At 34.8% G+C, this 13983-nt stretch overlaps 1 protein-coding gene across 1 annotated transcript in view; it reads right to left on the bottom strand.

Moving 5' to 3' along the window:
* LOC141533604 (uncharacterized) overlaps positions 1–13983 on the bottom strand; it is a 32386-nt gene extending 18403 nt beyond the window's left edge. Inside the window, exon 1 of the mRNA XM_074252582.1 lies at positions 13894–13983. Within this exon, the coding sequence (XP_074108683.1) occupies positions 13894–13968 (75 nt within the window). The 5' untranslated portion in view covers positions 13969–13983. The remainder of the gene's footprint in view (positions 1–13893) is intronic.

Genomic DNA, 13983 nt, shown 5'->3' with positions numbered 1-13983 from the left:
AAACAACAACAAACGTTGTGTGGTCTCTCGAGAACTGTAAACTCCATCAGAAACCGCCCACTCAGACTATTCCGCCACGCGACTCGCTCAGCCCACGCATTGATTTCTAAACATTACCGATAAATCGTAACCAATCACGATTGTGAAACAGCTAGAGCATTATAAATTATATCAAAAACGATTAAAAGTTCCCTAATTTTGGTAATCTGTTACTTAACGAATAGTTTTAAGTTTATGCAATTGTTATCTAAGGTTATTTGCGAGGATCTAAGATAAAGCAGTAATATAAAAATTGTGCTTTTTATTGGCGACGATTAATAACCGTTTAATCTGCCGGTGTTATGGTCTGAGGTTATGGAACCAAGGGCGAAAACTTTCAAAGTATCCGAGTTCGAGCGGGTCAGACCGCTTACAAGTTTTCTTTAATGGAACTTGCGGTGTTTACTTACTCGGTGTGTTTACGTGGGGACCAAGCTGCTTGCCCGAGAGCTCCGTTAAAAGAACATATTTACTCGGTTTTGTTGGACAAATACAGTTGCCCGATTTCGCCAATCGGTTTGCTTTTTCGGTATCATTGAAGCCTGCTCTGAATTCTGAACACACTTTTTAGTACACACCCTCCTTAAGATGCCTTACAACTTTCTTTGAGGTATTTTCAACTATCACGATTGCTTTGTATGATAGAAAATTGAAATTGGAGCCCAAATCGCTGATTTTCATTTTAGACCACTTACATTTTTGGTTCTCATGACCAAACTACCCCTCAGATCAACTTCAAATTTTATATACACCTACCTCAAGACCCCTTATGTGCTCCTTTGAGGGCATTTTGACCTACCATAATTTTTTTACACCCTCCCCCCACCCCAGAACAATTTAAAAAATTACCAATATCACCTCCACCCCCGCAATCTGGTTACGTCCATAGTTGTTTTCCTTGAAAGTATCTCTCAGTACGGAAATGAATAAACCCCATTCTCGGTCTAGTACTCCTCGAGCTCCTCACACCCTGTCGCCACTCGTCTGAGCCGCCCACGAGCCACCCTATTAAACTCTAGGGCTGCTAAATGTTTCAGCTAAATTCTCTATTACTATCGAGAATTACTCTTATGTATTTCTTGTTCATCCACATACGCCTACACCCACAAACTGGGGCAAAGTTGATTCATTCATACACTCGCCCTTACCACGTGGGTGGTGGGTGACTTCCGATAGAGGGGGCCTGTCACAAAAAAATTCATCCCTTTTATTATATTCTAACTTTTTTATTTTTTCCGGCGCCACAGAGTCTGGCAAAATAAAAAAAAAAAAAAACCATTTCATTCACCGAACACGCTAGCCTTTTTTTTCGGAGTATCAATTATTAGTCATCTTCATCCACTACTCATCCAGTTAAACACAACGAGAAATTACGACTTTTTTAGTGTAAACGCCAGTCAATTGCGCTCATTAGTGCCGGAGAAAAAAATATACTGAACATAAATTAATAAATATATTAGCAGTGGCCACCCAGGCTCTAACTTACTCGTCTCTATTGTTTGAGGCATGTAGACATTCCTTAAAAGAAAAAAAAAAACGAGAATTTTTGTAACTCCCTCATTAATTCAATGATTCTCGACAATTTTATTGTTATTATTCATACGTCAGAAGTTATTATTTTATTTGTATTCGATTTCCATTTTTTTTTTTTTTTTTTTTTTTTTTTCCTTTATATTTAGGGGATGGCGTCGCCGGTTGTGGCAACGGAGGATGAATTGGTTAGAAGTCGGTGAGAGAAAATAAGGGTAGTTTTCTCCTTTCTCCGGCATTTGCGGGGTGTCTATCCGCGGGGAGAATTGAGAATGCTCTGAGGGTGGTAGGTGGGGAGAAAAGTTACTAGTTAGTGGGGGATGAATCGTCGGTTCGTCGTCAGTTTCCGGGTTCTTCCGGAGGGCGGATTGCCAACGTCGACGTCGTTGTCGTATACCGCGATCTCACCCGCGACTAGGCGTCGCGACGTCAGTTGTTGAGCGCCGCGCTTTCTTACACACACGCGATTTTTATCCGGTCTGTTACTACTGAGTTATCACGATATATATAAATATTTATTTTAATAGTAACTAGAAAATAATTGGGGGTGTAATTTTACGATAATAACTAGTGAGTGTAATGTGAATTTATTTTTTGTTATTGTGATACTGCGGTGACAAAATAACAATTATTGACCCAATGATTGTCCATCAAGGGACCACGGGACACCCATGATCGTTATAAGGTAAGTTTTTTTATTTAAATAAATTTTGATTCAATTTTTGTTTTAAAAATCATAAATTTTTCAACTTGTAAGCACAATAACTCTTGAACTAATGAACCGATTTTGATGAGGTTGACGGCAATCGACGTTGTTTTTCAACCCTCAAACGCTTTTAAAATTTCAAATAAATCAAACGAGCAGTTATTTAATTATTTCAAAAAATGTAATTGGAATTTCAAAATTTGCTATTTTGACGAATTGATTATCATTTTTGACGATAACTTTTGAATTAGTTGACCGATTTTGATCCGGTTGACGGCAATCGACGTTGTTTTGCGCCCTTAAGACTCACCTACAATTTCGAATAAATCGCCCGTGTAGTTTTAGAGTTATCCTATAAAATAACAGAAAATAGTGAATAATTGAATAGTAGAGTGACATTGAGATTATTCATTTAAAAATGACTAGTGCTGGCCACTAAATACTGAACGACACTTAACCCGATAAAATGTTAATTTGTAATGATAATGATTGTTTGAAGGCCAGGTCGAAAAATACTAAAATCGATGACTAAATTTGAATTTAATGTAAACAAAAAAATAAAATATAAATAAAGTGGATTAAAAATTCATGAATTCATTCACTATTAGTTACTCAGTTCATTAATTTTCCAGGAAGGCATAAATAATCCCGACATTGGCTTTGAATTTAAGTTATCGAACCTCCGTAAGCGAGCACGCACGTACTTGTTGTACTCGTGAAAGTGCTCTTGAAATCTTGGCTCGAATTTCTTGGCTAGATCCTTTTTTTTTTTTTTTTTTTTTTTTTTTTTTTATTGCAAAATTAAGGGATGATAATTTTTTACAGAAATAATCCACTTGACCCGTGCATAAGAACACCGAGATGATCAAAGCCGAAAATTAAATCAGGCATTGAGTTGGCGTCCTTCCAATCTAAAATCGCGAAACGTACCGCGGTTACCTGAATATTAAGTGACGAGAGACGCGATTATTTCTCTATCTCCTTGATCTAGTCGGAAAGTGGGTCGCTGAGTACTCTGACTCGAATGAGGGTGGCTAAGGGCCTGGGCCTTGACTCCCTCATCCTTAAGTGCAGGTTCGTGACGGGGAATATTTACTTTTTACATTATAATTACGTCCGCGATCAGCGAGGTCGCTTGTTTTTTTTTTTTTTTTTTTTAATGACTGATATCTCGGAAACTTTTGGTCCTAGAACAAAATATTTCAAACACTTTTTCTAGAAAATTTTATATTCTAACAAAATGGTCCTGTGGGTTATCACGATATTTCCAATATTTTAGGAGTTATCGGTAAAAAATCAAGTAAACGTCATAATTGAATTGGATTTAATTCTACGAAAAAAGTGATAGAGAACTTTCGTGTAAGTAATTGTGTAAGGCTTATGTCCTGAAATCGGTTCTCACGGTGACACAAATAAATACGTAGTGTAGGTCAGTCATAAAAGGGAAATAATTAAATAATTATTTAAAGTTTAACACAACGTAATTTAGTTGTAAATTAACTTGCAAGTCTGGTCATTGGTAGATACACAATGCAGCAATAATTCCAAGTAAAGCCTTTTAGAAAATAAAAATAACTGGCTGGACAAATTGCCGGGTTCATTGTCGGTGCATTTACGAGCTTGAGGTGCGACAATGGACTCTATAATGCAATCTATCGTGTTGTACCTCTGACAGTTTTACTGTCTGTCACGCAGCTCAAATATTATTTGCTAAGTTATATTTGTCTTTATTGAGAAGCAAAAATAACAAAAAATCTTGAAATTGTCCAAATTCGTCCAATTTCACAATTCGTGATTTTGACATTTTTGATTCCCATTTGCAAACTAACCAGCCGATTGACTTCAAACTTGATACACATTTTCTATCTAGCACCCCCAATGATGCTTTGACGGCGATTGAAGCTGCGACAATTTCTTCGATTTGTGCGAAACAAAAAACAAATATTGTGATATTTAATTTAATTTAAAAAGCACCTTGGTAGCGTTTTCTTGACTCACCTGTGGATTTCCCACCCCAGCGTCGAATGTTGTGTCTCTCGTGAGAAACTCGACACAGTGGGTCATTCATCGAGAATTAGCGGCTAGTTGAGAACGACCAAACAGCCACTAACTCTCGTGAGAATCCTGTTCCAATCTTATTTAGAATAACGTTGGTGTTATTTATCGAAAACAACAAACCTGAAAAGTTATTCCTGCATAACTTTGGTTGTTTTAAATTACGCTGTAGAGTTACGCTCCCCTAAAAAGTTTCAACCGACGGATAGTTTATGGTCGAGGGTAGTTGGTTATTTTCGTATGTTTGAAATCTGAAAAATACTTAAAAGTTAGACGATTTGTCGTAGTTTATACAAAAGTTACTTAGGGATTGCATGAGGTTATTTTTACAACTCGATAAAAGGACCCAGACTTATCGACTCCTTTTGTTGAGATTCTCAAGTTAAGAAACTCTTTGACGTAATAACAGTTACACCAGATAAAAGTCACAAACTTGATTATTTAATTCCCAATACGGGTTAAGAAACTTTTTGTTTTCGATAACAAAGGGTCACAGACCTCTACCTACAGGACACCGATAGCAATCCGCTGAATCTCCGTTATTCTTAGCGAGGAATCTCCGATAAATTCCGTTAATTCACTCACATTTTAGGGTAAATGCCCCGATGAATTCTATCGACGGTATCGCGGTCACTTATGTACCGAATGATAGAAATTCTTATAAAATAAGAAACAATATTCGGAAAAATTTTTTTTAAAATTTGTTCGACTTCTATGAGGCTCTGTTACAACCCTCCGATACCAAAAAAGTCGGAAAAAAATTTTTCTGACGCTCCAGAGAGCGGCAGCTACCGGGAGAATTTTTTGCGGAATGACCTTGAAACTTTAAAGCCCTCCATCAACATGAAAAAAATTTTTTCGATCAATTTAACCTAAAGGGCTTGAAAGTTGCTTTCAAGAGCTTTAATTTGCATTTTTAAAAAACATTTTCTGACCATCCGTTCCGGAGTTATGGCGGTAGCTGTCAAAATACAGGATTTTGGGCAGCTACCGACATAACTCGGGTTCTAATTGGCAGAAAAATTTTTTTATTAACTTGTTCTCTGCGGGAAACTATGAGCTTTCGAAAGCTTTTTGGTATTTGAAGCTAGAATTTTTATTTCGGAAGATTTATTAAAAAAAAACTAACGAAAAAAAATTTGAAAGAATTTTGGCTTTTGATTTTTGGACTCCCAAAATGATTAAAAAAAATTTTTTTTGTAATATTGGTGGTAGGAGGAGGAAATAAGAAGCTCAGAGCTTTCCATAGATATTTTTTTCGAAATCCTACAAAAATTTGAACTAGAGTTATGGGGTTGTACAAGAGCATAAAGCCTAAAAGCTTTTCACTAAAAGGCTGTAGCCATTGAGGGACAAAAGCTCGTCATTTGGCACGCTCCTTTTGATTGACTGGCCAAGAATTTAATGCTAAGGAGGAATTTATAAAGCACGATGAATTATCGGGTGACCAAGAAAGCTCGTCTTACATCATTAACCGTTTTCTCGAGGAACTTATTATTATCTTGCAGTCAAAACACGCTTGTAAATTCTCGACGACACTTTTTATTCGTTCGGTGTGTAACTAACTGTGAAGAGGAGAGCTTTTCATGTAAATAAAGTATAAATTTTATTATTTTTTCATAAGCTTTATTGCTTAAAGGCATTCTAGGGATTTGTGATAAGCTTTCGCGGATTTGAAAGGTGGAAATAATTGAAAGCTTTAGTGCAAAGTAAGTAATTATTGGTGAATTTTATTTTTATGGCCGCCATTATTACTTGCAAGCTCAAGCTTTTTTGGCGAAATGTAAATTTAAATATTTAAAATTCCGGTGCGAAATATCAAGAGCTTCCATTTTAATACCCACAAGCATAGTTATATTTTTTGTTATCATATATGATCATGACATATGAATCTTTCAACCAGACTTTAAACCAGGCATGTGTATACTCATTTTAAAGCTCTTGATATATACTACTCTCGGCACAGCAACAAAACTAAGAATTATCAAGTACTCGCGAATAACCATCCAATAAATTCTCTCATTATTCGCCGAACAAAAAAAAAAAAAAAAAAAGTATTTTTTTCGAACCATTTCATCTTGGCACGTACACACGCTATTAAAGCCCGCGTTTCGAAAGTTTTACGAGGAACCACATTCATATCCAGTCACTCACTAATTCATTTATTCAATATATATATACATATATGACGATTAAGATATAAAAAATTCACGGAACTCGTAAATATAATTTCTTTGAAAAAAAAAAAAAAAAATATTTTTCTGACTCCAGGTGTCCGGACCCTTTTAATAGGCTGTAATTAGAAAATCATAAAATTATCAGTGGCGCTAATAATTTGTTAATAAAAAAAAAAAACTAGTTTAGAAAAAATTAAAAAAAAAAAGTCACGTACATGCGTGGGCGGTTTATTACGACAGAAATTGAAGTTAAACCGGTACTTTGATGCCGATTTTTTATTGGGATTTGTCGAGTGTGTGTGGTGAGTGTGGGAATTTTCTGTCTTACTTTTAAGAGAGGGTGAGGCTTCAGGTGGTGAGGGAAGTGGTTAAGTAGCAAGCAGAGAAGATATTAATGATCTCGTAGATTTTGGCTATCGTCGATTTGTAAAGAAATTCATCCTCATATAACTCATTTTAGGCTCAAGGCTCAATAATTTTCTCGAAGACTCTGAGCCCTTTAAAATAAGTCCGCGCATGCCCTAGTCTCATTCCTTCGTATGCTTAACATATGTACGATTTTCCACATATGTTAAAAATTAACATTTAGACTTGTGGGTGCTCGGACTTACGGTCTTGGAATGCCGGGCTGTAATCTCTTTATTTTATTTTTACCGAGAACTTTCTGAGGTAATATCCTGTAATTACATACTTGAGAGGTACGTGTACCAATTTAGCTTTTAAGGTCACAGGTCACCTTTTTTATTCCCACATTACCGAGAGATATTACGAAAGAATGGAATTTCAAGGAACGAAAAGGATTTAGTGAGAATTCGAATTCGTGGATTTTGATATTTTTCCTTCGCAATATCAAACTAAGCGGCGGATTAGGTCCAAACTCGATAAACGCACTGTCCAAGACATTGACCAGGTCGCCCCGAGTCAATTTTGAGCAGCGGCGATTCCTTTCCAGAAAGAAACTCAAAAATCTTGAATTTCAAGACCGAATTCGTTCAATTTCACAATTCATGATTTTGATATTTTTGATTCCTATTCACAAACTAACTGGCCGATTGACTTCAAACTGGATACACATCTTCTATCCATCATCCTGAATGATGCTTCGACGGCGATTTAAGCAGCGACAATTTCTTCCACTTGTACGAAACAAAAAACGAATATCAGAATACAACCCAATCCATAAACGGATCTGAAATGAATTCCTGAGGTGCTTCAGCGCATTATCGGCAAATAAACAGCATTGGGTCATTAAAGGTGTAATTACAAGGGATAAAAAAAAAAAATAAAAGTGGAGAAAACAAATTTCCTTGGCTGTGGCGCTAAAGCATTTAAAATTTCTCGGTGTGATCCCACGTTACGAGCACGTGTGGAGATAAAATCGCAAGGTGCGTCTCTGGGTATCTGGTGATGGCCAATGGCTGATGGTTGATGGTCTCGAGTCTGAGAACCGGTATGCCCCTTCTGTTCCGTAGAACAGTAAGTGCAATAAAAAAGCAGCGATGAATTACGAAGCTCGTTTCGTCAACGATCTTCATAAATATCTTATCCGGAATATATATATATATATATATATATATATCGATTTAGTGTGTCCAGGCTAACCGATAGTATGTCATCGGAACAATCTGACTGTTTGTTAGGATACTATCTAAAACATACACTGTAACCGTAACCATTACCATGGTAATATCAATAGTGATAATAATAATCGGACACACTTTAAATTCAATTCAATTATTTCGCCTCGTAGATCTTTTGAATTTATGGATTTGCATGTGTAAATTCTCCAGTAAGGTTGGTAAATGATAAAACTGTTGCTGAGAGCCCGAGAACGTTTCTTAGAACAGGACACAGAACGCCCATAGTGGCGCCCAACGCCCTATGGGGTCTACTTTTGGCTCTTTTTTATTCTACGGGTGATTGCGAGATCGAAATTTAGATAATCTCAGACAAGTTATGATTAATATTTACTCGACTTTTTTTTATTTATTTTCAAGTTCAAGAGGTCCCAAATCGCTTTTCTGGATTAGATTCGACCCTGATATCCGTTTTCTGTTTCGCAAAAGTGGAAGAAACTCTCGCAATCCAAAGTACCGTCAAAGCAGCATTGGGGCATTGGGGGTGCTAGACAGAAAATGTGCACCAAAAGTTTCAAGTCAATCTGCCGCTTAGTTTGCTTCCAATAAGCTTTGACCACCATAACTTGATGGAAATTAATTAAAAAAAGTAACTTTAAGTAATTATGAAAAATTCCGTCGTAATCATGCGACATCCAGTAAATTGGGTTTCGAAAGCGACTGGCGGCAAACGTTTTCGTTCAGACGTTTCATGCCCACATATATATTTTTAATACATATTTTTATTACCTACCCTTCCAGCAGATACGTTCCTAAAAATTTATAGCCTACCGTTATTATGGCGAGGATATTCGACTACAAATAGCCGAAGGGATTTTATATGCTTCTAGATGCCACAATGGTTATATTTCACGTATTATCACCATCACCCTTCCAAGATTAAGAGCCACTAGTCTTTCACCATTCCCTTTTCGTTATTGTTTATCCTTCTGTTCCTATTGTTGCTGCAGTAACAGCACCATTACAATGTCAGAAATTCTTTTTTTTTTTTTTTTTTTTTTTGATTCTTCGTATTTTCCATTTTTCAAAGACTATATCTCAGAAGCTAATCGATCGATTGACTTGATTCATTTCAATTTTACTTCTTATATTGTCCCCAAAGGTCTCTACAAAAAATTAATCAAAAATTTCAACCTAGTTAAAAAAGGTTTTTTTTCGTTTTTCGTATTTTCTATTTTCTATTTTTGAATGACTATAACTTAAAAACTAATCAATCGATTGACTTGATTTTTTTAAAATATATTTCTTATTGTGTCACAGAGGTCTCCACAAAAAATAAGCGTAAAATTCCAAGCCGTGTATTACACCCCAATTATCGGGTACTAAAAATAAAAAAAGGTTAAAAAAGTAATCGGTAAGTTTCTCTGTCATAAATATTTAGCATATGAATAATCGAAAATGAAATACAACCAATAAACCAGTTTTTTTAAGCACTTGCTCGTGTGCTTTGTGTAACGCGTTGACGTACGTGTCAAAATAAAGGGTCATGTAAATGCAAATCAGTAAAAAATAATTTTTCAATATTTTTGGACTAATTAAGATACAATAAAAATAATTGAATTATTATTATTAATAATAATATTTGAAAAAATAACCGACTTTTGGAGCAAAATTCTCGGCAATAAATCTTGAAAATAAATAAAATTTTTAACGAGCCGGTTGATCATTACGTCGAATAGAGACATCATAGTCTTCTCGGCCTATCACAGTTTAACGACAGAATATATATCACAAAGACCACCTGAGGTCTCGAGATCTTACTACTTTAAAATAAACCCACCTTCCACCTTAGCACCGCAATAAAACGTTTCGGCGTTTTAATTAAACAGCAATTAAAATAAATAAATTCGCGGAACGTATCCACAAATTAAAACTTTTAAATAACGTGTACAGGATAACATGACTGTTCATTTTATTATTTAGATCGTTTTTTGGAAAATTTTTCTTTCGAAAAAAAAAAAATTATTTTACTACCAAATCAATTTATACAATATTTCATAAATAAAAAAAAAAAAAAAAAAAAAAAAAAATTACAGAATCATAACCTCGACAGGTGAAATTTAAAAACTACTCTCCACAATTTGGGTGGTAAATAACCAAATTAGTGTATCTTAGTAGATTGAGCGCCACTGAGATGAGGGACATAAAAATTCAATTCTTACGGCTTTAAAAATTCTTGTTTGCATTTATTGCGTGATATTCTCATTCAATTGGTAGTGCCGGGTAATTTCGTTTATATTTATTGAGACTTTTAGGAGTTTTGTTTATTTAATTAACCAGATTTTTCATATATATTTTTTTTTTCACCATCACTTTTTAATTTACGATTTTTAATTGCTTCATTACCAATTGCTATTTATTTTTTATTTCTTAACTAATTAAAAAAACCACATCGCATTACCGTTCATTTGACTCCTCACTCGACCCAAATTTCCATATGTGACACACATCACGATCCACATACGTCACACATGATTATTTGCCGTCCCTATAGACTATAGACTCCACGCCTTTTCATTTGACTACCCACAAGCCCCATAAGTCTCATATATGACACACTTCACACATGTGTCATATATGACCACATACGAGATTTATAGGACTTGTGGGTACTCAAATGAAAGGGCTCGGACTCAACTGATCGAAAAATTACGTCCTAGGCTGGTCGAGGCTGACCGGGAGCTTCCAGGGCAGGTTTTAAGGAGAGCGTGAGTTCCTTGAGATCGATAGTGGAATGCCTGGAATGGATAGAAAGAAGAGTGAAGGGTGAAGACTGGATGATGTATGGGAAAAATAGTTCTCTTGTTAATATACAGTATAAGAAAAGAAGTGAGAGGAGAGGGAACGTGGTATGGGAAAAAGAATAAGAACCAGTATGTACCCTCCCACTTCGACTCCCGGTATGAGTATCTGGCTGTTCTCCGAACTCCGAATGGATATAGAAGTAAAGGCGGCCTCTTAGTAAAGTCATAACTAACCCATACCAGACGAATATCCAACTACATAATGCTCCGAGAGAAAGAAGGTTATCGTGTGTGTGTGTGTGTGTGTGTGTGTGTGTGTGTGTGTGTGTGTTTGTGTTTGTGTTTGAGCAGTAAGAAAGTCGGTATACTTTATGCGGACTCAGTTTTTCGAGGACTGAGACCGAGAACGATGCTAGTCACCCTCAAAAAAGAATTTTGTTTTTGCGGGATCGTCGAGAGAAGTTAGGGATGCTTGAACTTTCTAGAAGTCTGGAAAGTTTGAATTTTCTAAGAGGGTGGGGGTAATTTTGGAAAAAATATTTTTTTGGACTGTCTAAAAGTCTAGAAAATTTAGTAAAGTTTCTAGAAATCTAGAAAATTTAAATTTCTTAGGAGTTTAGAAGGTTATAGAAAATTTTTTACGAGTTTGGAAAATTGAGGATGATTTTTGGGTGCCAAAAATTTTCTAGAATTTTTTTATGAATTTTCTCGAACTCTCAAAAATAAATTTAATTTTTTAGGAATCTAAAAAGTTATAGAAAATTAAAAAAAAAGCATTCTAGATTTAAAATTCTAGAAATATTGAAAGATAAAGGATAATTTTTATGAAAAAATATATTTTTGGATTTTTTATGAACATTTAAAATTTCTAGAAAATTTATTAAAATTTTCTATACCTCTAAAAGGTTGTAATTCCCTTTGTGACACACCTTGGTACATTTATACTAAAATTAATATAAAAAGGTCAGGTTATTATGCTTCGGCGTGCATGTGAAGAAGAAGATAGTGGATTTGCACCAAACTTAATTGTTTTTGGTCTGGCAATTCTCTATGCGGTTTCTCCATTTTTATTTTTTAACTTTTTTTTTCGTTTACCTCTAAACTGCGGCGATCCTTTGTTACACTGTAGACGTCACTTATTGAAATCGAACTTACAAAGGGCTTTTAATACTTTTAATTTTGCCCTAAAAAAAAAAAAAAAAAAAAAAAAAAAAAACATATTTTCTAAATTTAAGATAAAATATATAAATAGAAATGTAAAATATACCCTCTGTAAATATAAAAACGGGGATATAATGTCAAGCATAAATTCAATCTGCCCGAGCTCGTTAGTGAAAAAGACTTTAGAGTCTTTAGAGTTGAGGTGCTTGGACCTCCCGCCGCGGTAATTGTTTCTTTCTATTTTTATGCAAGCATCTGATTTTTAAAAAAATTTTTTGGCAAAAATAAAATTTTAAATTAAAAAAAAATCGCTTGATAGTTTAATTCACTCCAGGTGTCAAATAAAATCCATAAAGCGCTTATAAAGCTGTCAACGTTAGCTTATAGCTCCCTGGGGAAGTTTTCCGTGGTAGGCCGGACTAGATTTGGTTCCTCGGACGTTTGTCGCAAAGCTAAGATGAATTGCCTTGACAAAAGCCGCTTTGTATTGATTCTAAGGAACAGACAATGCAGAATTGGCCCCGTTTAAATGGATAAGTAATTCTGTAATGTGTCAAAAGAGGATTTTGCCGTCATTTAGGGGCTTGCAGTCGATATCCACCTATTGTCCTTCTTAAGCTTATTCATATTTTTACCAGCTATTCATAATTTATAATTCCTAACGCCTTTTTAACTAAATTTGTCAAAAATATAATGCCAAAGGAAATAACTCATCCGTACCGGTGGAAATTTTGTGTTGTAAATAATAATTTTATGGCCTTTGAATTTAGAGCGTTGAATGTTCTGGAAGAAATTTATAAATACTAGTTATTATTATTTTTTTTTTTTTTTTTTTTTTTTTTACTTCTGAGTGATCCAAAAAAATTATGAAACACTGTTTTTGACCAGTAATTTTTCTCTCCATCTTCAAAACTACTTGACCGATTTTTTGGAAATTTTATAGGAGTCTTTAGGATAGAAAAAGGAAGAGATTGCTACAAACCGGATCAAAATCGGTCGATTAGTTCCTAAGTTATCGTAATTCAATCCAACAAATCCGTTTGTTTTTCCAAAAAATAACAAGATATTAAAATATAAATATAAATACAACATATTAAAGTATAAATAAAAAAGACATGTTTACAGTAGGATAGTATCAGAGTAACAGGGGCATAAATACACTTCCACTAGAGGGTAGTCCGTAGTACGAGGTCTCTGCACCCTCATAGACAAACATCGAGAGCAAAAAATGAATATAAAAGCAAAGAGGAGCGTGGGAGGGGGCCAGAGGGGGAGGATCGATAATCGATGGACAAAAAGTTTAAATTTGTTTACAGTTTAGTAACCCAAATCAGTACAGAGAGACGGCGCGCGTTCCCCTTTCCTCCCTCTTCCTCCCTCTTCCTCCTCCTCCTACTCTCGGCTGTCTTCTGGATTTTTATCTCCCGTATCGAAGCTGTACCCGTGAATGCACGTACATTTGTCAAAAGAGTTGAAACAAATTTGTTAGACGACGTTACACCAGGACAAAGACACTAAATTGTTATTATTATTGTTTTTATTTTATTAATAAAAAGTAACAACGGTATTTTACGTTTGAGTAATGTGTTATTCACCGTACGGGTCATTAAATTTTATTTTTACTAGTCGAGTTATTTTTTATTTAATTTTTTTTTTTATTTATTGAAGATTTTTTCATGTTTTTAGAGAATATGAGTTATCGAGGATGACGTAATTGGGACACTTGTTGCGCGGTAATTAATAAAATTTTTTATAGAAGAATTTTTTTTTTTTTTTTTTTATAACTTTTGAATAATAATTTTTATTAATTATTAATAATAATAAAGACAAAAAAATGAATTTACGTGGAGTAAAGGATCATTGCTTGAACTCATTGAAGAATGCTTTGGGTAAACACAATACTTGAGCGCAAATAACATTTCACTGAGATGTCG

Source organism: Cotesia typhae, unplaced genomic scaffold (assembly GCF_013202065.1).
Source record: "Cotesia typhae breed Kobodo isofemale line unplaced genomic scaffold, CoteBio_Ctyphae scaffold_121, whole genome shotgun sequence".
Classification (NCBI taxonomy): Eukaryota; Metazoa; Arthropoda; class Insecta; order Hymenoptera; family Braconidae; genus Cotesia; species Cotesia typhae.
This window is presented reverse-complemented; position numbering and strand designations above follow the sequence as displayed.